The sequence below is a fragment of the Macaca fascicularis genome, chromosome 2 (genome assembly GCF_037993035.2).
Source record: "Macaca fascicularis isolate 582-1 chromosome 2, T2T-MFA8v1.1".
Classification (NCBI taxonomy): domain Eukaryota; kingdom Metazoa; phylum Chordata; class Mammalia; order Primates; family Cercopithecidae; genus Macaca; species Macaca fascicularis.
The window spans coordinates 41293468-41319700 of NC_088376.1; the positions used below are offsets into that span (position 1 = coordinate 41293468).

Consider the following 26233-nt stretch of genomic DNA (forward strand, 5'->3'; position numbering starts at 1 on the left):
GGGGATGGAATTTGCAAGGAGCAACCCGAGTGTTATCCTGGGGGCATCCACGTCGGGGGTCCTGTGCTTCCCCAGGACTGGGGACTTACTTGCGTGTGCAAACCAGCAGTTTCCAGCCCTCCCTTTCCTCCTCGCCTTCCATGTGCTCTCCCACCTCGGTCTAGGTGTGGGGCTGGGTCGGAGGGGAGGGGTGAAACGGTGTGGAGTCCTGTCCTGCCTGCCACCACGTGCCCAGAAACGCCCACGCGAGCCTTGGAGCTGGGCTGCACTGTGGAATCAGTGCCAGCTCGTTGTCTGTTGATTTGCTGCCTGCTCCACCGGATGATGAGCTATTTGAGGGCAGGACCGGATCTGAGTTGCCAGGGCTGGGGGCCGAGTGGGTGCTGAGAGCACACTTGGAGGCAGCGGGGAGGAAGGGGTGAGGCGCAGCGCGTGGGCGGAATGGGGAACCCGCCAGGCTGGCTTGCTTGGTTCCCAGGGGGTATGCGGCTTCAAGTCTGACTTCCCCTCGGGGTTTCTTTCCTAGATCCACTTCCCGGACGTGGAGCGGGTCGAGTGGGCCAACAAGGTAAGGCCGCTGGCAGAGCCTAGCAGGGCCGGACGCACACCAGCCTCCAGCAGCCTAATGGGGGCCAGGCGGCAGTTCCCTTGCCTGATGCGGGCAGGGATGCTCCCTTTCCCTCTTCTTTCACCAGAATGACTTGCTTTCGTTAACAACAACAACAAATTTAAATTAATATGTGGTCACCAGAAGAGTTAGAAGATACAGAGAAGTCTAGAGAAAAGTACAATCCCCACTGGCCCGCCAGGTCGTGGAGCTGCACTTGCCTAGGGAGAGGAAGACATTGGCCAACAGCTTCTGGACTCTGCCTGGTTTCCTGCCTAGATCCAACGCCATTGCTGCGCAATCTTGGGCAGACTGCCTAACGCCTCTGAGCTGGTTTCCTTATCCGTAAAATGGGAATAATTAGAGTCCTCGCCCTGGCTCGATTCACTGACGTCACTACTGTAATTGCTGTTAGGTCACCCCTGGGAACTCCCCTTGGGCTCTGCTGCCAGGTGTCCCAAGGAGGCCCCTGCTGGATGATGACCCCTGGCCGAGCCCTCCCCAGCAGGAATCCCGACTTCACAGAGGACAGACCGGAGGCCTTCCCCTCCCTGATCTGCCCGGACCTGTCCCTAACTGTGCGGGCTCCATGGCAGCCCCCAGCTCAAGCCTCCTGACTGAGGAATTTTTCTAATATAAACCTTGCCTCTGGGAGGAGGCTTAGCCCGTAGCAGGAATGACTTAGGTTAGGTATACGAAAGGACTTCCTGATGGATGTTGATCCAAGATTGCTATTTTCACATTACCAGAAGTATCGCTGCTGAGTGCATCAAAAAGCATTCCCTAGCAGGCCATGGTAGCACACACCAGGGTGCCAACTTCCTTGGGAGGCTGAGGCAGGAGGATCGCTTCAGCCCGGGGGTTCAAGGCCAGCTTGGGCAACATAGCAAGACTCCATGTCAAAAACAGCAACAAAAAAAGAACAGAGAACATTCTCAGCCTCTGGGTAAATTTGGAAGAAGCAGGTTGCTGCTTTAAGAGAAGTGACTGGGTTTCTGGGGATTCATGCAGGACCCAGTGCCTCTGGGGCAAACCTTGTCAAGTTCTTTCTGTACTGTGTTAGCTGGTCCTTCTGTACTGTGTTAGCTGGTCCGTGGATCTCCGCCTGCGTTACGTCTTTCTTTCAGTAATACACAGAGGCCTACACAAGGCATTGGAGATATAAGACTGTTGGGATATGAGGCTCCCACCTTCGTCTTGGATGGGGAGACAGAGACAGTTGTGTAGGAAAACTACATACTAGGGCGCCGAGTGTGTCCTAACGAGCTTTATACTCAGGAGGCACTTGGCCAGTGACAAACCAGCGAGACAGGAAGATGATATCAGACCCGAGGAAGTAGAACCTGGGATTTGGAGAGGCCTTTGAGAGAGATGGGAACAATGAGCCCTAGAATCTCACAGCCTTTAGGCTCCTCCAGTGATGGCTTTGGAAGGGGCACATGGAGGAAGGACATGCATATTTAAACTGAAGCCCAAGCCCACAGGAAAGATACAGTCTTGTATCTCCAATGCCTTGTGTAGGCCTCTGTGTATTACTGAAAGAAAGACGAGCACAGGCGGAGATCCACGGACCAGCTAACACAGTACAGAAGGAACTCGACAAGGTTTGCCCCAGAGGCACTGGGTCCTGCATGAATCCCTAGAAACCCAGTCACTCCTCTTAAAGCAGCAACCTGCTTCTTCCAAATTTACCCAGAGGCTGAGAATGTTCTCTGTTTTATTTTTGTTACTGTTGTTTTTGAGATGCAGTCTTGCTATGTTGCCCAAGCTGGCCTTGAACTTCTGGGCTGAAACAATCCTCCTGCCTCAGCCTCCCAAGGAAGTTGGTACCCAGGTGTGTGCTACCATGCCCGGCTAGGGAATGCTTTTTGATGCACTCAGCAGTGACACTTCTGGTAATGTGAAAATAGCAATCTTGGATCAACATCCATCAGCTCGGGTAACATAGGGGGACCCTATCTCTACAAAAACATTAAAAAGCCAGGTGTGGTGGTGCACGCTTGTAGTCCCAGCCACCCAGGAGGCTGTGGTGGGAGATCACCTAATTCAGGGAGGTTGAGGCTACAGTGAGCTGTAATCATGCCACTGCACTCCAGCCTGGACGACAGAGTGAGACCTTGTCTTAAAAGAAAAAAGGCCAGGCGTCGTGGCTCACGCCTGTAATCCCAGCACTTTGAGAGGCCGAAGTGAACAGATCACTTGAGGCCAGGAGTTCAAGACCAGTCTGGGCAACATGGTGAAACCCCAACTCTACTAAAAAAAAAAAAAAAAATCACCAGGTGTGGTGGGAGGCACCTGTAATCTCAACTACTTGGGAGGCTGAGGCGGGAGAATCACTTGAACCAGGAGTTGGAGGTGGCAGTGAGCCGAGGTCGTGCCACTGCACTCCAGCCTGGGCAACAAGGGCAAAACTCCATTTAAGAAAAAAAAAGAAGATGGAGAAGCCTTGCCCCAAACAGAATGTACCTGCTGGCTGGCCCTCCCTCCATTCCCCTCTGATTTCCACCATCCTCCTCTGTCTCTGCCATCTTCCTTCTCCTCAGGTCCTGCACTTGGTTCCCAAACCAGCACAGTGAGTCATTCTGCTGCAGAAATCAGGCAAAGGCTGCCTTTTCTGATTGTTAGAAAACTAAATCCACAGGAAACAATTTAACTTTCTTTCTGTAATTTTGTTCTTAAACTTCTTGCGTCTACTACTTTTTGTTTAAACCACAGTGTAGAATGAGATCATGTCTCAGCAGAGAACTAAAGGGCTTCCTAATATTAAATGTAGCGAATGAGTATTTCATGGTGCTCTGCAGAATAGCACCAAATCTTGGGGTCCTGCTGCCTGCATGACAGTGGGAACCACGGCTGTAGTTATCAGATGTTTGAAGGACAGACAGGTGAACAGGTGAGCAGATGGGTGGGCAGGCAGGCAGGTGAGTGCTGCAGCATAGGAACCCCCACCCCAAGACCAGGCTGCAGAGAATCAGGACCTTGTCCCATGCAGCTCTGAGTCTGCGGTGGGAGTATAGACCTGACTACCAAGGGCCTCTTCCCATCTTCACAGATCATCTCTCAGACCTGGCCCTACCTGAGCATGATCATGGAAAGCAAGTTCCGGGAGAAACTTGAGCCCAAGATCCGGGAGAAGAGCATCCACCTGAGGACCTTTACCTTTACCAAGCTCTACTTTGGACAGAAGGTGGGTGTGTCTCGGGAGGGTCAGCCTGGGCTGGCTGTGCAGTCTTTTCTCTGTCTCCTCTCCTCCCACCTTTCCCCCATCCAGGTCAGTCATATGACTGCAAAGATCCCACTGGACCTTACAGGGAGACACCCCCACCACCACCACCACCCCCACCACCACCACCCCCATCCCCACCGCCACCGCCACCCCCACCGCCACCGCCACCCCCGCCACCGCCACCCCCGCCCCCGCCACCGCCCCCACCGCCCCCGCCCCCGCCACCGCCCCCACCGCCCCCGCCCCCGCCCCCGCCCCCGCCACCGCCCCCACCGCCCCCGCCCCCACCGCCCCCGCCGCCCCCGCCCCCGCCACCGCCCCCGCCGCCCCCGCCCCCGCCGCCCCCGCCGCCCCCGCCCCCCACCGCCACCGCCACCGCCCCCACCCCCGCCACCCCCACCGCCACCACCACCACCCCCACCCCCGCCCCCGCCACCACCACCCCCACCCCCACCACCACCCCCCCCACCCACCCTCACCCCCACCACCCACCACCCACCACCACCCACCACCCACCACCCACCACCACCACCACCAGCACCCACCACCACCACCTGCATTTCCTAGCCTGTCAGCCTCAGTGGACACCCTTCCCCCACATCCCTGTACCACCATCTCCCCAGGTTCCAAGGAAGCCTGGCTCAGAGGGAACAGAAAGGAGAGGTGGGAGGTATTTCCACTTTTCTTAAGGAAAACTTTGAAGACATGCCATGGTGGTAGCCAGACAGATAGAAAGATGGAAATCATAGTTGCTAACCTCAGTGCCGGTGACCACACGCTCACGGTTTGGGTAGTCAGTGCCGCCAAGTGCTTTATATTCTCCACTAATTGGCTGTTATGTCACTCAGTGTCACAAGTCCATGCTAGTTCTGTGAAGATCAGCAGGTGTCCCAGGATGAAATGGTCTGTGGCCAAGGAAGTTTGTGTCAGCACACCTAGTGTCACGGTCCCTGTCTAGACTGGGCTTCGTGTTTCAGCCTTGGTGCCCTACTCCTCCTGCCTCGAAGTGCCCCCAGTGACTTGAGTCTTTTGATCATCCAAAATGTATCCCCCAGCCAGAGACCACTGTGACCTAGTAAATGAGAGGCATTGGCATCCGGTCTTCCCAGCAACGAGCAGGTGTCCAAGTACAGGCCAGCCTGCTGAGAGCTGTCTGCCAGCCCTGCCTGGCTAGCCCCTGGGCAGGGGTGGATTAGGCAGGCCTGAGCCCTGGAGATTGGGATTTCTGCCACTCAAACTGGCTTGTGCCAGCATCTGTTGGTTCATGCATTCATTTCTTGTTTCATTCACCTGTGACTTACTGAGCATGTGCTGTGTGCTGGGCATTCTAGAGCTGGGTGTGGCTGCACCCCTTCTGTGGGCGGGACACATCAACCTGTGCATTACGACATGGCAGTATACGCATGCATGATGGCAGAGGAATGCGAGCTCAGAAATGGAGGGGTGGAGGGGCTGTGGGAGTCAGGGAAGACTTCCAGGAAACGGTGATAGCTCAGCTGGCTTTTGAAGAATTCAGCAGGCTAAGAGCCACGAAGCTTGCAGAGTGCTGTGTTCACAGTAGAGCCTGCTCAGCCAGGCTGCTCCTCTGGTGGTTGTATCTATGGCAGGGGTCCCCAGCTCTCAGTACCAGGCTACACACCAGGAGGTCAGCAGCCAGGACGAGCATTGCCGCCTGAGCTCCGCCTCCCGTCAGATCAGCAGCAGCATTATATTCTCATAGGAGCACAAACCCTGCTGTGAACTGTGCATGTGAACGATCTAGGTCACGCACTCCTTATGAGACTTTAATGCCTGATGATCTGAGGTGGAACAGTTTCATCCCAAAACCATTTCCCACCCCACCCCCGGTCTGTGGAAAAATTGTCTTCCAAGAAACTGGTCCCTGGTGCCAAAAAGATTGCGGACCTTTGGTCTATGGGACTCAGCACTGCTGGCAAGCAATCCTAAGAAGTGATATTTACCACATCAGAGGAACCTGGAGGGGAAAGCTGTAGGCTGAACAGACGTCCCAGCCCTGCAGGAGAAACACCTGCCTCCTGATGCTGGCATTCAGCGCTCCTCATGTCCCGGCCCCTCCCTCCTCCCCTCTGCTCTCCCATTCCCCACATGTCCCCTCCTCTCCATTGTGGGGTCACAGAGGACTCCTCACACGACCCTCCTGGGCTTGGCCAGGACCCAGTGCACTCACCACACCCCCTTTCTTCACACACCCATAAACATTATTTTTTTCAGCTGCCATAAGCGTTCATTCACACCCGTGAGTATTGCCGGCTTCCTCCAGTTCCCATGCCTATGCCCAGCTCCACCCTGTGCTGTGGGGCCAGTGACTTGACTTCTCTAAGCTCCAGGTTCCTCACGTGTAGAGGAAAAGGACCCACTTCCAGAGTTTGCTATTGGGCATGAACAACAGGCCTGGCCTCGGCCACTCTGTGGTTGTGTGAGTCATGGCAGGAAGGGAGAGAAAGGAGGGGGCACATTCTAGGGAGGGAAGTCTCTGGGCTGCAGGATGGATTTACACGTCTGTGCCTCATCCTGGTGGTCATACTTGTTGCTGATAAAGCCCAGTGCCAGGGGAAGGGCTGGCAGCTGTCCCCTGCTACAAGAAGCGTCTGACCTAGCCCTGTTGGCATTTCTTCCAGTGCCCCAGGGTCAACGGTGTCAAGGCACATACTAACAAGTGCAACCGAAGGCGTGTGACTGTGGACCTGCAGATCTGGTGAGCTCTATCGGGCCGGGTATGGGTTTCAGGGGGTGAAGAGGACACTCTGTGGGAACAGCCAGTTTGAAGATGGAGTAGTATATATACACTCTGACTTGGGATGTAGAACCCCTCACAGGACGCTCCCCTCCTCCCAGCTTCTCCCATCCCCTGGCATACTCTGGGTTCCAAGGCCTGGGCAGCAGAGCTTTCTTGGAAGCCAGGGCTGGGTCGCTTGGAGGGTCAGACCAGCTGCCTCAGAGAGGATGTATCTGGTGGGAGCAAGTGTGACAAGAAGATGTGAGGACTCATGGTGAGGCCCAGGGAACTCTAAGCACAGGCTGTGAGAGGTCAGCTGGAGACCTGGGCTCTGTGGCACCTCAGGAAAATACAGAATGCAAAGACACATAAGTGACTAGTTCAGGGGGTTGGGCAAGGATATCTCTTTGAAATGAGGTTCATAATGGGAGTGAGTCAGGAAGAAGGGAGATTCATTCCAGGAAGCCTTCCTGGAAGCGGCAAGATTTGCACTAAAAAGACAACGAACTTCTGAGGATCCAGAGTGTTGCCATTCCTTTCCCATGTCTCATTCTGTCCTTAGCCTAGAGGCTGGCACTGACAGAATGTTGGGAAGATAGGAGCCAGTTCTTCGGACCACCCGTCCCCCTTTGGGGGCTGGTCCCAAGTGTGTTGGGATGGCCACCGGCTATGAGGTGCTCCCAGCCCCTGGGGCTGTGCCACGAGATCCTTGTAGAAATAGGGCACATCGAGGTTGTGTGGCCCACTCAGCTGCCCAGGCAGCTCCTGCGGTCCCCATTTCCCCTGTCTGGCTCACTCCTGCCCTTTCAAGAGGCGCTCAGTTATTGCACAACTTGTGACATTGGGCTCCTCTGCCTGTGCCCTGCGCATGTGTGCTGGCTGCCCTCTCCCTCCCGAGTCTCCTTCAGTGCTTTCACAGGATCTGCTGATCTTTACCCTCAAGGGCACCCATTCTGGGCTCCCTGTGCCCATCACCTGGCAGGAGCCACTGGATGGACTCGGGCTTCTATGCTGAAGCCTGAGGCCTTGTTACCTTTGCCCACCTCCACCAGCCCCAGCAGCACCTGGGATGTATGCAGTGGGGGCTGCTTCTGTGTCCTCATGAAAGACACCTGGGCAGAGATGGGACAGGGGGACAACAGGGGTGGAAAGGTGGGCAGTGTGTTTATGAAGAGCCCCTCCTTTTCATCTTCAGGGTATCATGGGGTGAGGTGAGTGCCTAGAGTCCCTGCTGTCAATAGTCAGAGATGAGGATATGCTTGGGATACCTGAATGCAGGGGCGCACAGGGGCTGCCCCCTGGGGTCTGGGCTTGGATCAGGGTCTGGGTCAGGTCTGAGCAAAGCTTAGAAAGGCTGAGGCTACTAGGCCATGTGCCCAGTACACAGAGCTCAGGGCTGGCAACTGGCTGCCTGGGCTCAGGCTGTGTGACACTGGGCAAGTTTCCCAACCTCTCTGAGCAGGTGGACCTGTCCCTCCTCCCCACCTTCCTTCTCCACCCCCCATTTCAGCTACATTGGGGACTGTGAGATCAGTGTGGAGCTGCAGAAGATTCAGGCTGGTGTGAACGGGATCCAGGTGGGTGGAGCCCGGTGGGGCCGCCTCTGTTCCAGCCCCCAGGGTGGGGATCAGGGAAGGGGAAGCCAGGTCATGCCAGAGTAGGCTGCAGAAGGCGGTGGCGACACTAAACACACAGGATGGTGACTACAGAGGAGCTGTAGGCCTGAGGGTCACATGGCCAGGAAGTGGTGACGGGGCTTCACCAACCCACTACTGTGCTCTAGAGACCCCCAGCCTCATCTGACTGCAGAGGCCCTGGAGAGGCTTTGGCTGCCTGGCGAGGAGAGAGGTGCTGTTCATGGAGCGATGGAAAGCCATTGCTTAGACACTGAGGTGGACCCAGGAGGTGAAAATAACTCTCGGCGGGAGTAGAGGAGCTGATTTGGGCCTGGAAATCATTCTGGGTCCTTGCTGACTGGGCCAGCCCAAAACTTGGCAAAGGCTATAGGTCTCTCAGGCCAGCACACCTGTGGAGGGCGGTGGGGCCAGCTCAGGGCCCCTTGGTAGCTGGCAAGAGGTGGCAGCTGTGTCCAGGCCTCGGCACCTTAAGTATGGTTCCTGCTGTGAGCGCCAGCAGCCTGGGGCAGGTGGTCCTGACATGTGGGGCAGCATGGGCATGAAATGAGGCAGCAGATGGCCTCAGCTAAGTGCAGCAGGCATGGGGAGAAAGGAGGCCTGGGCCCCTCACGGGCCCTCTGTGCCTATCCAGTTGCAGGGCACCCTGCGGGTCATCCTGGAGCCCCTCCTAGTGGACAAGCCCTTCGTGGGAGCCGTGACTGTGTTCTTCCTTCAGAAGCCGGTGAGTCCCAGGGACTGCGGTGAGCCTGCTGCTCCCTGGGAGTAGGCACTGGTCTGCTGGGCCCTAGACATTGGGTTTGAGCCCAAGAATGGACATTGTCCAAGCCCACCGAGACCTGGGCAGTCACACTCCTTATCTCATTTAATCCTTAAGGCAGCTTGAGCTAGACTCTGCCCTCCCCAAGATGAGGCAGCTGAGCTCAGAGAAGGTCACACAGACGGTCTGAATTGGAGCCAAGGCTCAAACTCAGAGTTTCCAAAGTCCAGGCCAGCCTGTGGCCATGTGGACGATCCCACTCCTGTGGGGGTTCTGCCCAGGAAGCAGCAGGTTCCACAACCCCTGCCCCATCCTGAGCTGAGGCCTGGGCCCTCAATACCGCTAGATGCCTGAGCTGGGCTGGAAGGTGGCCGCGCCTGCCTGACACCCTGGCAGAGGGTGCTCTGCCTGCTTTCCCCGGAACCCCCACCCGGACAGGCTGGGTTCTCCATGCACGTGGGTGTGAGGCTCTTGGCAGGGGGTTCTCAGCCCTGGGCTACCAGCCCTTTCCAGACTAATAGCTTCCCTCTGCCCCTGAAGCACCTACAGATCAACTGGACTGGCCTGACCAACCTGCTGGATGCACCGGGAATCAAGTAGGTGCCTGGGAGAGCCTCGAGGGAGATCGTAAGTGTGGGGGCCTCCAGGGCTCTGCAGCCAGTGACAGGAGCTGTGCGATGGTGGTGCCTTCCCTCCTGGTGCTCCCTGCGGAGGGAGAAGCATTGGTCTGTTTGAAGTGCGAGTGGGAGCGGGAGGTAACGGTGTTGTGTGGCCTCTGTGGGTGTGCACTGTACCAGCACACCCCCCGCCCACACCACACACACACACACACACACACACCCACCCCCATGTAGTAGGCAAGAAGTCCTTTGCTGAATGTTGGGCTGACATTCAGGTCCCCGTCCTGGTGCAGGGGAGAGTGGCTGTGTCTGCTGAGATGTGGTCCGAGGGGAGGCTGTGTGGTGGCTGTAGAACCAGAGGCAGCCAGCTCCTGGCTCTGTCACTTAGCAACTGAGTGAATGTGGAGAAGTTGCTTCACCTCTCTGGGCTCTTCCTCAGTAAAAGGGGAGCCTGGTTCCTCTGCCTTGGGTCCCTTGGACGACACTCAGCCGTGCGGTGGCGGCACATTGGGTGTGGACACACGAGTGTCCTCCTTTTTTCCTCACTGTACCCCTCCCAAACCAAATGTGTGGTGAGAAGCCTATGTGACTTGCCCTGACCGTGGTCACAAACATAGGCATGGAAGGGGCACTGTCACAGCAGAGGCCAGTGAGGAGCAGCTGGTCCTAGAGAGTTCACCATTGGGGGGCAAGTGAAGGCTCCTCTCAGAGCCCCAGGCCCCATGAGAGGAACAGAGAAGGGCACCAGCCCTATTGGACACACCTCCCCAGGAGGAAGGGACAGTTGGACTGGCCAGGGCTGGCACCGGCTGGCTTGTCAGGCTCGGGAGGGCCGCTGACTCACTCATTCACTGACATCTGCATGGATCTCACCCACACTGGACAAAGAGAATCCAGGCATGCGTTCTTTTATTCTAAAAGTATTTACTGAGCATTTACACCGTGCCAGCCCTGTTCCAGGCACCATCCCTGACCCCCAGTACCAGGAGGTGGAGTCAGGCAACAAACAACCCCAGGAACATGCATTTTTAGCCCCAGGTTAGAGGTGAGGATGCTGAGGTCCAGAGAGGTTAGCGACTTGCCAAGGCCACACAGCTAGTCGGTGGTGGAGCTGAGATTCTAACACAGGCACCAGCCTTGCTCTTAGCCACCGTGCTGTGTGACCTCCAAGAACAAAGTAGCCTGGAGGCAGAGGGAGTCAGGCACATGTAGGTGGGAGGACTGCTGTTGAGATAGACTGTCAGGGGCTGTCACGATGTATAGGCACACCCACCCCTACCCAGGCAAGTGGGGTCAGGGCTGTTCTGTAGGTGGGGCCCACCCTACCAGGCTGGGCTCCTGGTTTCTGCTAGGGATGGAGTGGCAGGTGGCATGGGGGAGGCGGTGGCACCCCTCCACAGCTGGTCCTGCCTTGTGTCCAGTGAGGTGTCAGACAGCCTGCTGGAGGACCTCATTGCTGCCCACCTGGTGCTGCCTAACCGTGTGACTGTGCCTGTGAAGAAGGGGCTGGATCTGACCAACCTGCGCTTCCCTCTGCCCTGCGTGAGTAGCCAGTGCTGGCCACAGACCAGCCTGCTGGGAGGCAGCGCAAATATCCTCTCAGCCTTCATATGTGGTGCATTGGCTTTATTTCACACTAATGCTTGATGGTCCCAGAATAACGGTACAAACCCCATTGCCCACATCATAATTACTAAAGACATTTTGTCCTTGGGGTGTATCCCAGTTGGGAGGTGGTGTCAAATTTATTGCATTTTAAACTTACTTGGAATATTTCCTGTTTGTGACAACTGGCCATGAATATTTACATTGACTTGTTTCATTCTATTTTCCATTTTTAGGGTTTTTTACCTTAACTTCCTTTTACAATTATGTAAAGTAGTTGTACACTTCCGAAGTTCAACTAAAAAACAAATTACATTTTAAGGAGTCTGGCTTCTATCCCTTGTTCCCTCCACCTACTCCTCACCCTTCACTTATAAGTAATAGTTTATCCTTCCATTTTATTGATTGATTGATTGATTGAGTCTTGCTTTGTTGCCTAGCTAGGCTGGAGTGCAGTGGCACAATCACAGCTCACTGCAGCCTCCACCTCTTGGGCTCAAGCAATCCTCCTGCCTCAGCCTTCCGAGTAGCTGGGACTACAGGTGTGCACTACCACGCCTGGCTAATTTTTGTGTTTTTTGTAGAGAGGGTTTTGCCACGTTGGCCAGGCTGGTCTCAAAGTCCTGGGCTCAAGTGATCTGCCTGCCTCAGCCTCCCAAAGTGCTGGGATTGCAGGCATGAGCCACCATACCTGGCCATTGTTACTTAATATGAACAAATATATATGGTCATATGACACATATTTGCTTATATTCAAATTCCCCCTTTCTTCGATAGATGGCAGCATAGTACAGTTTTCCCCAGTGTGCTTTTTGGGGGGGGGGGGATTGGGGGGAGGTGGTGGTGGGGAGTCTTGCTCTGTGACACAGGCTGGAATGCAGTGGCACGATCTTGGCTCACTGCAACCTCCACCTCCCAGGTTCAAGTGATTCTCCAGCCTCAGCCTTCTGAGTAGCTGGGACTACAGGCATACGCCACCGAGCCTGGCTAATTTTTGTATTTTTAGTAGAGACTGGGTTTCACCATGTTGGCGAGGCTGGTCTCGAACTCCTGACCTCAGGTGATCCGCCCACTTCGGCCTCCCAAAGTGCTGGGATTACAGGTGTAAGCACTGCGCCTGGCCCTCAGTGTGCTTTTAACACTGAGTGTGTCATGGGGATCATACCATGATAGTGTAGAGATCTTCCACATTCTCTTTAAGAGCTCCAAAGTACTTCACTGTGGGAATGTACTGAAGTTTATTCAACACAGTTCCTATTGATGGACCATTATGTTGTGTTGGGTCTTTCACTATTACAAATAGTAGTGTAATAAATAGCCTTGCTTACATGTCTTTATATTTTTGCTAGTATGCCCTTGGGACAGATTCCTAGAAGTGGGATTTCTGGGTCAAAGAGTAAATGCATATGTATTTACTAATATTAAAAAAAAATTCTAGGAAGGAGATATACCTCAAAGCCCATGAACTATGCCTTTCCTAATTCCTGTGCTCCTGTCTTTATTAACAGAGTTATATCTCTTTCATTTCCTTTTAAACTCTATCCATTGCAAGTGTTGGGGGAGGGTCTGCCCTATAGCACAGTCCAGAGTGTGGTGGGGATGAGGCTCAGTGTTGGGGCCTTTAGGAGTGCAGGGACCTCCTGTCAGCAGCCGGCATTGCCCACAGGGGCCAGGAGAAGGGATGCTAGAATTCCCTTGTAGAAGTCTACATGTAGGACACACAACAGAGGGGGCTAGAGTAAAGGAGGAAGCTTCCTTAGGTGTCATGATTGTTGGCACAGGAGGGAGACAAACAGCTGCAGTTGTGTAAGCCATTCATGTGGCAGTTTGGAGGTAGGGAGTGGGGAGGCCAGGGCTGTGGGCAGGGCATACTGATGGAGAGAGCCCTGCCATCACTTGCTGTGTGGCCTTGGCCAGGTCACTGCCATATCTGGCTTCTATCTCCCGGTCCAGACCATGGAGGGGGCAATGTGGGGGAAGCAGTGATCTCTGATGGCTTTAGCTCTGATACTCCAGGACTTGGAGGCCCCAGGAAGCAGCTGTGAGCCCTGGGCTTGGACATTTTCCAGGGGGTGATCAGAGTGCACTTGCTGGAGGCAGAGAAGCTGGCCCAGAAAGACAACTTCCTGGGGCTCCGAGGCAAGTCAGATCCCTACGCCAAGGTGAGCATTGGCCTGCAGCATTTCCGGAGTAGGACCATCTATAGGAACCTGAACCCCACCTGGAACGAGGTGTTTGAGGTAAGGGTCTTCTTGGCTGCTCCTGGAATCCCTTGAATCCCTTGATACCCTCCAGCCTTCACTCTGAGTCATGCTGGGCAGAGGCAATCCAGGAGCAACACTAGGCAGGGAGTAGGCCTTGGAGACAGGCAGGTCTGTGGGATTCCCGCTCCCATATCTACCAGGCTTCCAGAGTAGGTTACTCTGGCGCGACTAAAGGGCCAGCCTGAAGGCAAATTCCTACCTCCTTTCCCCTTCCAATTTTGTTAGAAGTTTCCAAATCAAAGAGAAAGAGCCTTAGAGGCATTTCTGCTCCACTCCTCTCAACCTCCCCTGTCAGTCAAACATCAGGATCCTGAAGTTCTTCCTTAAGTTCAACCACAATCCCTACCGTTTGAAGGGTGGGACCCACAGCCTGTTAAGGCCCCCAGATTACACATCCTAGGTGACCCCTCTGAACTTCCTCTCCTAATACACCATCTGGATGCTCTGTTACATTTGGGGTGAGGCAGTGAAAGCAGGGGTACTAAAAGGCAGCTTGGGGCTTCCTGGTATTGCAGACCCACAGAGGGGCAGGAGAATGTCATGAAGAGGTGCTCTGGACACCACAGAGCCCATGCAGAACAAACAGCCACTGTCTCCTGGGCACCTGCTCTGCCATGGCTTACACATGTTTAATCTTCTCTTCCCCCCACAGGGGAGGGACTTCACTCCCTTATGGGTGGGGTTCTCGAGGCACTGAGGAGATCAGGACCCTGCTAGCATTCTGAGCCACGATTTGACTCCCCTTGGGTCATACATAAGGTCAGCTGTTGCCTGCAGATCAAGACACCTCTTTTTCCTTCCAGTTCATGGTGTACGAAGTCCCTGGGCAGGACCTGGAGGTCGACCTGTATGATGAGGATACCGACAGGGATGACTTCCTGGGCAGGTGAGGAGGAGGGCGCACAGCTGGGCCTGGAGGCAGCCTTCCCTCCCTGTAGGGTGCTGGGCTGGGCCTTGGGACATAAATACCCTGCTCCTACCACTTAATGACTAGCAATCCTCTCTGGTCACCCTGACATGGTGACTGTGCCAGGCAACCTGCCTCACCATTCTACATTCCTACCACAAACCTTCCCAGATGTCTCCCAAGTGCCCAGCCTGACCTAGGCCCTGGGGGGTACAGAGAGGACCCCAAGATTTGTATATTATGGCTCTGCTTTCTGCCTTCTTGATAATGTACGAAGTCCCCATTTGGAGTAGTGGACAAGGCTGGCATGGATGGCCAGATGCCCAGTTCCAAGGAACCCTGGGCCATGCTTTAGGGGGTAGAACTCAGCCCTTCAGGGGTATGGGAGAACTAAAATGATCAGGGTGGGGCTGGCTATCAGAATTTAAAACTTACATGTATTTTGATCCAGCAGTCCCACTTCCAGGATCTCCTATAAAAGCCCTAGTATCTGAAATGTTTATTACAGAACTATCCATAGAAGAAAAACAACACCCCCATCCCTGAAATGAATATCTAACCTCAGAGGACATTGGCTGAATGTTTGAATAAATTTTCCATTGCCAAACTACAGAATATTCTGCAGCTCTGAAAAACAAGTAGAATCTCTGTGTCTTAACCCGGAGGACACCCATTACGAAGTGGGGGAGAGCAGCTGGGCATAACATGTCATTTGAGTCATCCTCAAATGGGAGAGGAACCTTGAATGCGTATTTCTGCATGTGTTCATGTTAGCAGAGAAAGGCAGGCTGTTAACACCGCTTATCAGATGAGGAAGCAGAAAAGGCAGTTTTACCCACATTTTCAGACTCCTGTGTTGTTTAGCTTGTTTCCATGATCATGTAATTTTGAAAAGTGGAAACCAAACTGGGAGGGGCACAACCTGACAGTTTAAGAAACACGCAGAATCTGTGTGTATTAGCCTGGATGTTAACACACACAGATTCACCACTAGATGTTGCTTATCATTTTGTATTTTTATCTTGAAACAGTTGCAATTTTTGTAATGTTGCAGATTAGAAGTGTGGCTTGTGGGTCATGCTTTATGTATTAATAACTGATTTCAGGTGTGTTTTGAGCTTAAGCACATTTCTTACAGTTATATAGAATTACATTTTCCCCTCTGGCTATCAGGACCTTCTGGTTGGGCTTGGCTCAGGGTGAGTTAGGGGCAAGCTGTGGTGTGAGTGTTATCTCCTCTCACACACACATGCTGTGTTTGTCCATATTTTGTTGCTATAAAGGATACCCGAGGCCAGGTAATTTATAAAGAAAATAGGGTTATCTGGCTCATGGTTCTGCAGGCTGTACATGAAGCATAGTGCCAGCATTTACTCAGGGCAGAAGGTGAAGGGGGGATCAGGTATGTCACATGGCGAGAGAGAGAGAGAGCGCAAGAGGAGTGAGAATATCCCAGCTTATTTTTAACAACCAGATCTTGCATGAGCTCATTACTGTGGGGAGGGCACCAAGCCATTCATGAGGGATCTGCCCCCATGACCCAAACGCCTCTCACTAGGCCCCGCCCACCTTTAACATTGGGGATCACATTTCAACATGAGATTTGGAGGGGACAGACATCCAAACTACATCACATGCCAACTATACTTATCCCTTGTAGGGCACCTGGGGTAGTTTTGGAAATGAAGGGGCATTTGGGGTTATTAACATGGCTGTGAGGGGTAGTGCTCTGGCATTTAAAGGGCACAGGACCAGGAGGCCAAATTCCTGCAATGCATGGGTAGTTTTGCACAATGAAGAATCATCTCACTCAAAATGCTAGTTGCGCTGTCATTGAGAAATCCAGAGGTGATGTGTCCAGCAGCCTCTGCTTATCCCCTCTGGGTATGGGAGCTCCCTTCCTCCCCAGGTAGCACACCCAGTGGGAGCAGCCCTGATGGTAGGTAGTCTTTCCTTCACTCAAGCTGATGCTGGTCTCCCATTGGTTCCTTGGGGTGAGTAAGATTTTGTCTTAATGGCCGCACTCAGATATCTGAAAACAGAGTCCAGTGTGGGCCTCCATGCCCTCTGCTGCTTTCTTCCTCAGAACTGACCCAATCTCCTCTCCCTATATATTCCAGCCTGCAGATCTGCCTTGGAGATGTCATGACCAACAGAGTGGTGGATGAGGTACAGTTGGTGCTTGCAACCCTCGGGGGAGTTTCAAGGTAGCCCTTTCCTGTGGACATCTCTAGCAGGTTGCTTCAGCCCAGCTATTCCTATGCTGTGGTCCCCCTCTGTGCTGGGCTGCACACATGTCCCTCCTCAGGGCAAGAGCTGGGTGAGGCACTGATGGCTCCAGGAAACTCCCCAGGGTATTCTCCAGGGCCCCGGCTGGAAGAAGTTTCCCTGGGAAATACCCACAGACTAAGGACCCCAGCAGGGGACAGTCACATTATAGGGGAGGGTGGGCTGGGCCTGGGTTTTTTTTAATCCCACAGCGTAGCACTTCTGTCTTCCTATAACCACATCTCCCAGTCCCTCTGAGCCCAGAGCATACCCTGTCTGGGCTGGTCTACCTTTTCCCATACTAGGACTGGGTTTCCCTGTCCCTACTAGGATACCAGGTCCCAGGACTGGGCTGCCCAGAGAGCATCAGTAGCGTCTCCCTGGCCCTTGCCCTGAGCTTTCCGCCCCTGCCCCACAGTGGTTTGTCCTGAATGACACAACCAGCGGGCAGCTGCACCTGCGGCTGGAGTGGCTTTCATTGCTTACCGACCAGGAAGCTCTGACCCAGGTGAGTGTGGGGTGTCAAGGGCTCCCTAGCAGAAAGGTGGAGGAGCACATGTGCCAGCTGTGTGCAGGTGGAAGGAAGGGAGGGAGATGATGCCCCCTGTTCTTGCTGACCTCCTGAAGAACATGTCACTCAGCCCGTCTCCACACAGGGCAGCTCCTGATGGCTCTCAGCAAATGTCCTCTGAGCATCTCCATCATCTTTAGATGATGGGGTCCTCAGAACTCTGTGTCAATGCCTGTCCTCCCAGTTCACAGGGAAATCCACTCAGTGTCTAACTTGAATCTGTCATGCACCAGTTATATTCCTAACCTCGACAAAAGGCTAGGTTGTGAGATGTCCTCCGGCAGCTAGTCTGGAGTGTGAAGGCTAGCTGACTTTTCTTCTGCCATGAGTAGGCTTCTCCAAAACCAGTCTTTCTCTCCTGCTGCTGGGAGTACCCAGTGAGGGTCTGTGTCTGTTTGCAGGACCATGGTGGCCTTTCCACCGCCATTCTCGTGGTCTTCTTGGAGAGCGCCTGCAACTTGCCGGTGAGTAGTGACATGTCCAGAGTGTCACACATACGCAACAAAGTGCCCATCACTTTCAAACTGTCCTATGTTGCTTTAACCCCATTATTCCTGTGCTGCAGAGAAACCCTTTTGACTACCTGAATGGTGAATATCGAGCCAAAAAACTCTCCAGGTTTGCCAGAGTGAGTGAGTATGTGGCTAAAAACTCCAGGGAGGGCATATCACAGCTTCTCTCCCCAGAGTAACCACAACCCTGTGTCTTCTGGGCCACAGTCTGTGCACACACAGCCTAGGGATAACAAGAGGTGCTGATTATGGAGTCTACTGTGTGCCAGGCACTAGGCTTGGCAACTCATCCCCCACATTTGTTATCCCCGAGTCTCATGATGACTGTGTCAATCATTTTTATTACCATTTTTTGAGTCGCACAGCTAAGAGGAGGAGCCAAAACTTGATTCTACTCTGTTTTCATAGCCCCAGGGAACAAGAGGCTGTGCCTGGCCAGGCCCAGCTCTGGCTTCTGGTCTTTTAACTTGGAACTGCTTTCTGGGGTTGGTCCTGTCCTGGGGCTTACACAGTAATGACAGCCCAGGGGACTGGGGCATTAGAGTAGCTTTCTCTCAAAGAGAAGTAATTGGGTGGTCCCAGTTCCCCCAAATGCTCCTGGGGGTTGGGGGTAGGACTGTCTCAATCTGATTCTGACTATGCCACCTTCACTGTTATGGATTTGATTCCTCACAGAACAAGGTCAGCAAAGACCCTTCTTCCTATGTCAAACTATCTGTAGGCAAGAAGACACATACAAGTAAGGTAAGACAGCTTGGTGGTAGCCCTGGGGTGAGGAAACAAGGACCCAGCCCTTCTCAGGGAGAGAGGCAAAAGGGACGGGAATTAACTTATGGTGAATGCCTAGGTGGCACTTGATGTTATTTAGTCTTCAGAATAACCTCACAGAATAGTTTAATAATTCAAGAATCTGAGGATCAGAGATAAATTGCTTGACCAAGGACATGGAACTAGGGTTCAAGTGTGGGCATGGTTCTGAAGCCTGTGTCCTTTCCACCAATCATGAATTTTCCCAGTCCAGCAGCCGAAATCCTGTTGGCCTCTCCTCTCCTGAAGTGAGCTCTAAGGCCAATATGATTTTCAGCTCCCCTGTAAAACTTCCTGGCAGACCACTCCCTGCCTTTGAGTGTGGTTGTCCTGTCCTAGTGCCTCCCACTAGCTGTAGTGTGTTTGGGTCTGATCTCAGGGCAAATAGGTAAGGTTCCCAATGGTGGCCAGAGTGGTAGCAGAGGGTGCCGGTGTCCAGCTCTGCCCAACCTAACCCTTCAATGAACTCTCCCTCTTCTGTTCCCAGACTTGTCCCCACAACAAGGACCCTGTCTGGAGCCAGGTTTTCTCCTTCTTTGTGCACAGTGTGGCCACTGAGCAGCTCCATCTGAAGGTTTGCTGGACGATGGGCTCTTGAAACAGAATTAAGAGGTTTCTAAGCCAGGCGGGGTGGGAAGCTTGAAGTGTACCTTGAGCAGGTTCTCCTGGCAGTGTTTAAACTCAGGCCCTTTTATGTGAGAGAGGACACTGAGGCCCCATAAGGCCTCATCTCCTTGAGGGGGATGTGGGAGGATAAATCCTCAAGTCCCTCGACTTTCCCTGCAAAAGGGTCTTTATATTTGCTACACAGCATCCAGAGAAGCCTGTGCTGGAATCTACACAGGACATTAATAATGGTACACTTTAAAAAACATATATTTCACTTAATCTTCACAAAAGATCTGTAGAGCGAGCAGAGAGAGGCAAAAACAATATCTTGTCCAAGATCTCATGACCAACAAGTGGTGGAGCTGGGATCTTTTGGGGTCCTGAGCCCTGCCTGGAGAGCAGCACAGCTCATCAGTCCCCAAAGCCCCCTGGCTCTGGGCATTTAACAGACTAGCTCATACAGATCATAATTGCCTCTTACTCTGAGTCAGTATCTTCCCTGACAGAAGACAAGGATCAGGTCTGGCCTGATCCCATTCTAGTTTTCAGAATAGGACCAGATGCCCATAGAAGCACAGTACAGACTGAAGTAAACCCAAACTTGGCTGGGGCCCAGATACTAGTAGTGGTGTGGTTGGGGCTTGGTTATCCTTTTGTTTTGTGACTGGCCCACTGCCTAGGTGCTTGATGATGACCAGGAGTGTGCTCTGGGAACGCTGGACGTCCCCCTGTGCCAGATCCTCCCCTATGCTGACCTCACTCTTGAGCAGCGCTTTCAGCTGGACCACTCAGGCCTGGACAGCCTCATCTCCATGAGGCTGGTGCTTCGGGTAAATCTCTCCTGTCCCCTGGGGGAGGGAAGGAATAGAGCTCTGGCAGTGGAGCAGGGTGAACTGCCCCAGCACTAAGCACCTGCTCTATGCCTGCAAGAAACCAGGAGATGGATTCATGTTTTCAGATTCATGTTTTCATCAATTTTGAAATACTGAATGGGAGCAAGTCAGTATTTGAAGAGATAGTGGCTCTTCAAATATTGCCTCTCTTCCATTCTTTTCAAATTCCTCTTTCTAGAATTTTCTATAATATACCCTCTCATCTATTCTTCATGTCTCTTGACCTCACCTAAATATTTCCCATCTCTGTATTCATGGTGGTACATTCTAATTCCCTCAGAGCTATCTTCCAGGCCACTAATTCTTTCTTTGGCTATGCCTCATTTGCTGTTTAACCTGTTCATGGTTTTTTCAATGGTGATTTTTCATTTCTATTTTTATCTTTTCCAAATCTATTTGGTATTTTCTTATAGCATTTTATTATCTTCTCATGTTTATATTCCATCTTTGGTCATTTGAAAATATGTTACAATGTATTAATATGTATGTTCTATTATTTGAAGATCTTGGGAATTTTGATGTTTGTTTTGTCTGTTGATGCTTTTTGATGGTGACTCATTTCTGTTTCATAACTTGGATTGCAAACATATGTTCAGTGTTCCTTTATGACCTGGATTAAGGTTGTTCTCTTCCAAGGAGCTTCTGCTTTTGCTGCAGCGCAGTACCTCAGGTGCATTACAAACCTGAGTCCATTTTTATGTACATTTCTTAACTTTGGATTTCAAGATCCCATAGATAGCTCATATTTATACTCAAAATTCATATGGGGACAGGCCTATGAGGTGTCATGTTATTAGGGAAGACTTTGTCCCCTCAACCAGAGTACAGGCTGTGACAAACACATGTTCTTGTCATCAGTCTTTGCCAGTAGGCAGAATAATTTTTATCCTAAACTACTTTTTTAACTAAAGAGATCCCACCTTCATGGATCTTCCCTTCAGCTCCTAGCCTCACAGCCTCTCTTCTCCTAACTCCCTGAATTCCAAGGTTGATATACAACCCTAGCAAAGCTTAACTTTTATTTTTTAGATTTTTTTTTCTTTTTTAAACGGAATTATCCTTATTTTCTTGTGAATTTGGCTATGCATTTCAAAGGATGTTTGCTTCATTTTATTTGGCATTTCTAACAAGTTTTTCAGAATGTTTGGAACACCATATGTTACTGGAAATGGAAGTTCCCTAGGAAGGGTCTTTATAATTCACAACTGAGGGGAAAGGGGGAATGAGAAACAATGGCTGAGGTTGTGGAAGTGGTGACCCAGCTCGTAAGCCACCCTGTTATCTATCTTATCTGCTTGCAGTTCCTGCGAGTGGAGGAACGAGAGCTGGGGAGCCCATACACAGGACCTGAAGCCCTAAAGAAAGGCCCTCTGCTCATCGAGAAGGTGGCTACCAACCAGGATCCCAAAGCCCCACCTCAGGAAGAAGGCCCTACAGATTTGCCTTGTCCCCCAGACCCTGCGTCTGATACTAAGGACACATCCAAGAGTACCACAACCACCACCAGTGCTACCACCGTTGCCACTGAGCCCACACCCCAAGAGACAGGCCCAGAGCCTAAAGGCAAGGACAGTGCCAAAAGGTTCTGTGAGCCCATGGGGGAGAAGAAGAGTTCAGCCACCATCTTCCTGACTGTCCCGGGTCCCCACTCTCCAGGGCCCATCAAGTCACCCAGACCCATGAAATGCCCTGCCTCCCCATTCGCATGGCCACCCAAGAGGCTGCCTCCCAGCATGTCCTCGCTCAACTCCTTGGCCTCTTCTTGCTTTGACCTGGCAGATAGCAGCCTCAACATTGAGTATGCACCTCTCTGCTTAATCTTTTCTAAAATGGTCTGTATGAAAAATACCTCACTGGATGGAAAAGTAGATATGAACTTACATTTCTGTGCAAGTTGTTTTTTCACAAAATATCTTCCTAAGAGGCAGCATGGTGTGGTAGAAAGAACACAGGACGAGGGAGACAGCCACACAGGCTGGTTATGGCTCTAGCTGTATACTGACTATAAAATAGATGCTGGACTCGGTTGGTAAGGTCCCTTCCAGCAGAACCATTTCCTGAATTCTAAAGAGTTATACTGGGATGACATGAAAAGCTTAATATGTAGAATTACATAATAAATGGCTGTCATTTATGAAGGGTTTACTATGGGCTTAGCATGTTATCTGATTTAATTCAACCTTCACAATAACCCTACAAGATGGAACTATCATAAAAGTTTAATAAATTCATTCAAGGCCCCAAAAGGAATCATGATACAAAGGCAGATCCCACTTCAGGGTTCCCGTTCTTCCTGCTGTGAAGTAGGATAATTATACATGAATGCTGGATGGAACTGAATTCCAACTGAAAGTAAACTCACTGCAAATTATTATCCCACATGGCTCTATGCTCCTCAAGCAGGAATGCTTTGTCTTTCGGGGTGGGGGAAGAGGGCCAATGCCTGTTACAGCAAGAGAAGTGACGGGCTCTTTCTTTACAGAGGCGGAGACCTCAGGCGACGGCAGCTGGGCGAGATTCAACTCACAGTGCGCTATGTGTGTCTGCGGCGCTGCCTCAGCGTGCTAATCAATGGCTGCAGGTAAAGGGATTCTAGGGCCAGGGAGGTCCTTTGGGAGCATCAGGTGACTATAAATCAGAGTAGGGACACTCAGAGCAATGAACAGGGCACATAGTCCCAAGATAACACTTTGGGGAAAAAATGAGATTTGAAGGCCTGAACACTGTAATCAAGTCTCAAAGAGGCACTCTGGCCATCATTCTTCAGTGGTGCTGATGGGCTCAAGAGCCAAGGGCTTTGCTCAGATGCAACCACTGCAAGACTGTCTGGAGTGGCTGGTAGCCAGTATATTTTCCAAGTGAAATTCTCCAACTTCCCTTAGAAGGAAAGTACTTGCTCTACTCCAAGCTTTATAAAGATGCATGTTTTCAAAATCATGCGTCTGATATTTTGTCCTCTAAATTCTACAGACTATTACTTTTGATCATCAGGACCACTGAGCATTTTTATCCTCAAGCGTATCTAATGCTGAATGGCTAATACAGCCTTCTCTCAAATGAGTATTTTCAGTGTTTGAAAACCAGGGGCCTTTTTTTTTCCTAATGTCTTTGACACCAAATCAGAAACCTGACACCATGTACCAGCAGTGGAGCTGATCCCTACGTCCGTGTCTACTTGTTGCCAGAAAGGAAGTGGGCATGTCGTAAGAAGACTTCAGTGAAGCGGAAGACCTTGGAACCTCTGTTTGATGAGACGTAAGTGGGCTGCTAGCCTGCCTAGAGTGCCTCATCCATTCAAGTATTTGCCAAGTACCTGTTACGTTGCCTGGCAGCCTATGGCTGAACAAGACAACATAGTCTATGACTTCATGAAGCTTCTGTACTTTAGTGGGAAAAATGGAGTGCCAGAGAAGTTTATCAAAATGGCTACCTACATTTACTGCTCATAGAGGCTAAAGTGTTCCTGAATATGGAATGTCCCCTGTTCTCTCTGTTTAAATGAGGTCTCTCTGGTAGTAAAAAGATTTGAATCTATTCAAATATTTTTTTGATCTGTTTTAATTCCAGCAGTTAAACATTCCTTGAGCCTAAGGACCTAAAATTTCCTTTAAAGCTTGAAGCTCTTTGGCCTGTCTTCCCTCCTGCAACAAAACATAGGTGACAGGTGGAGAAGACACCCTCCCCTTCTCCACAAAGGCTTGTCCACCTGTGTCCTTGGGGACAGAGGTGACTCTGATCATATTAATTGCTTTTGATGGGCCAGTGGTGGCAAATCTTATCCCAAATATTTTTATTCTTAGAAGTCTGCATCTTACCAGCGTGTACCTTCTGCTTCAGGTTCTAAAAAGACATTTCTAGCCAGCTTAGGAAAATATTACATCTCATAATTTTCCTGGCCAATAACTTTTTCAAAAACGGTTACACTGAGTCCTCTTTGGGCCATGTCTAAGAACTATTATGTTCCTTTAACAGCTACACTTTGAGTTCATCAGTATCAAGAAAAGGGTATGAGGAAGAGAGAGACTATTCATTCAACATTTACTGAATGCTTTATGCCAGGCACCATCCTATACTCTAGAGCCACACAAGTAAGATACTTTGCCCTCAAAGGAAGCTCTGACATAATTATAAAAAGATGCCAAAATTGTGGTGTGGTGGCTACTACATGGCTAAGGGATTTAAAAAAATTATGTGGGAATATAGGAGAGGTTTAACATTTGACTTTTCTGACAAACCTAAACCTGTTAATAATTCTCAAAAGTATGACAGCAAGATAAGGCTGGACTATCCGGAAGGCAGAGCTAGCAACCTCCACCCTAAAACCTAAAAGTAAGAGGTTTCCTCTGCCTTACTCTACAGGAGGTGGCCACTATTTTCCACGTAACTGCTCAGTGTTCTAGCCCTTAGCTGGTGAGAAAAAACTGAGAAGGGGGTTGAGGTGGTCCTATGAATAAGTACTGTTCAGGGTGAGGAGGGCCAGCTAAAAGAGTGGTAGCCAGGGCCGGGCATGGTGGCTCACGTCTGTAATCACAGCACTTTGGGAGGCCACGGCAGGTGGATTATCTGAGGTTGGGAGTTCGAGACCTGCCTGACCAACATGGTGAAACCCTGTCTCTACTAAAAACACAAAAAATTAGCCAGGTGTGGTGGCGCATGCCTGTAATCCCAGCTACTCAGGAGGCTGAGGCAGAAGAATTGATTGAACCCAGGAGGCGGAGGTTGTGGTGAGCCAAGATCATGCCACTGCACTCCAGCCTGGGCGACAGAGTGAAACTCCATCTCAAAAAAAAGAGGGGTAGCAAGGGTAGAATTGGAGATAGATAGATGCAAACTAAGCCACAGCAGTCTGAGGCACTTCTAGGCAAACAGCCTCTTAATACTTCTGGGTTTTGTGAACAACACTGGACAGTGATTATCTGTAATAATGAAACATTGTGAGTAGTTTACGAGCCAGTCCTGCTCTAGGTGCTCCTAATAGTCTGTATCTTGTGTTTTAGTAGGGAAATAGATGAAGCACTTTAGATTTTCAAGAAAACTGAATGAAATGCGTAATTCTCAATTCCTGACTTTTTGCTTCCTAAAGATTTGAATTTTTTGTTCCCATGGAAGAAGTAAAGAAGAGGTCACTAGATGTTGCAGTGAAAAATAGTAGGCCACTTGGCTCACACAGAAGAAAGGAGTTAGGAAAAGTAAGTACAAGAGAGATTTGATATACCAAGGAGGTTATGATCAATTTGCTTTATCCCAGTTTCTTTCCTTAATGCAGTGTTTTGGAGGGAAACTAATTATTTGTGATTATTTAGGTACTGATTGACTTATCAAAAGAAGATCTGATTAAGGGCTTTTCACAATGGTAAGTGTGCCCTTTCATTTTATTACTGTTATCCTGCTATTCAAGACAGTTTTCCCTTTTCAGTACTATTTCAGCTACTTTGGTTATCAAGAAGGGAGAGAGATGAATACCTTTATTTAAGGCTTTACTGCCTGCAGATCTCACTGATACCCTAAAAGACACCTGTAAACTCTAGCCTTAACCCTGAACCCTGGCTGGCCAACTTACAGAGACAGGTTCTGTTGGTCTTACAGAGGCCCAGGCAGGCAGGACTAGGCAGTTTGTCCTGTTACCACAACACACTGTCATTACTAACGTTAAGTCCAAACCTAACTGTCTTACAGGTATGAGCTGACTCCAAATGGACAGCCCAGAAGCTGATGATGAGAATCCTTATCACTCACCTTTATATTAAAATGTGTATATATGTATATATATTTTTCCTTTGGATCACTTACATCAAATATATGTATAGTTTGTCATTTAAATCAGAACCACTTGAAATTATACATTCTTGTGTGGAATTTAACTGCATGACTGAATAGCATAAGGAAGAGGTTATTTAAAAGCAAGAACTACTTTTTTTAGTTGGATTTTTTTGTTCAAGTCCAGCAAGAAATGACATTTGTGCCTACTAAATTATCCAAACCTCAGTGATTATTTTTCACTTTTAGTAGGTAATTGTATACCATCTGATTTAGGACTTACCTGAATGTATGTACCAGAAAGTGTCCTGCCCCTGGCATAGGGGCTGGGGGAGATCTGTTTCTGGAGCCACTACCAGCATTCCTGGGCAGTGACTGGCCAAAGGGAAGTTGCTTTTTTATGGAAACAGAAAGTGACCCAACTCAAAACTGCCAAGAGCTAACACTGCCAAAGCT

At 50.8% G+C, this 26233-nt stretch overlaps 1 protein-coding gene across 5 annotated transcripts in view; it reads left to right on the forward strand.

Moving 5' to 3' along the window:
• ESYT3 (extended synaptotagmin 3) overlaps nt 1-25861 on the forward strand; it is a 43510-nt gene extending 17649 nt beyond the window's left edge. For 2 of the 5 annotated variants that reach the window (XM_005545893.5, XM_065539984.2), the window contains exons 2-23: nt 527-568; nt 3660-3794; nt 6473-6549; nt 8081-8147; nt 8839-8928; nt 9505-9560; nt 11006-11126; nt 13259-13429; nt 14257-14339; nt 16481-16529; nt 17047-17136; nt 17601-17663; nt 17765-17827; nt 18387-18455; nt 19006-19092; nt 19808-19957; nt 21322-21818; nt 22503-22601; nt 23144-23275; nt 25104-25209; nt 25324-25373; nt 25697-25861. In XM_005545893.5, the coding sequence (XP_005545950.3) occupies nt 527-568; nt 3660-3794; nt 6473-6549; nt 8081-8147; nt 8839-8928; nt 9505-9560; nt 11006-11126; nt 13259-13429; nt 14257-14339; nt 16481-16529; nt 17047-17136; nt 17601-17663; nt 17765-17827; nt 18387-18455; nt 19006-19092; nt 19808-19957; nt 21322-21818; nt 22503-22601; nt 23144-23275; nt 25104-25209; nt 25324-25373; nt 25697-25733 (2334 nt within the window). In that variant the 3' untranslated portion in view covers nt 25734-25861. Of the gene's footprint in view, nt 1-526; nt 569-3659; nt 3795-6472; nt 6550-8080; nt 8148-8838; nt 8929-9504; nt 9561-11005; nt 11127-13258; nt 13430-14256; nt 14340-16480; nt 16530-16958; nt 17137-17600; nt 17664-17764; nt 17832-18386; nt 18456-19005; nt 19093-19807; nt 19958-21321; nt 21819-22502; nt 22602-23143; nt 23276-25103; nt 25210-25323; nt 25374-25696 lie in introns of those variants that run through there. The other 3 variants (XR_012430744.1, XR_012430743.1, XR_012430745.1) reach the window with 3 other exon arrangements.
• Nucleotides 25862-26233: the final 372 nt, after the last annotated feature.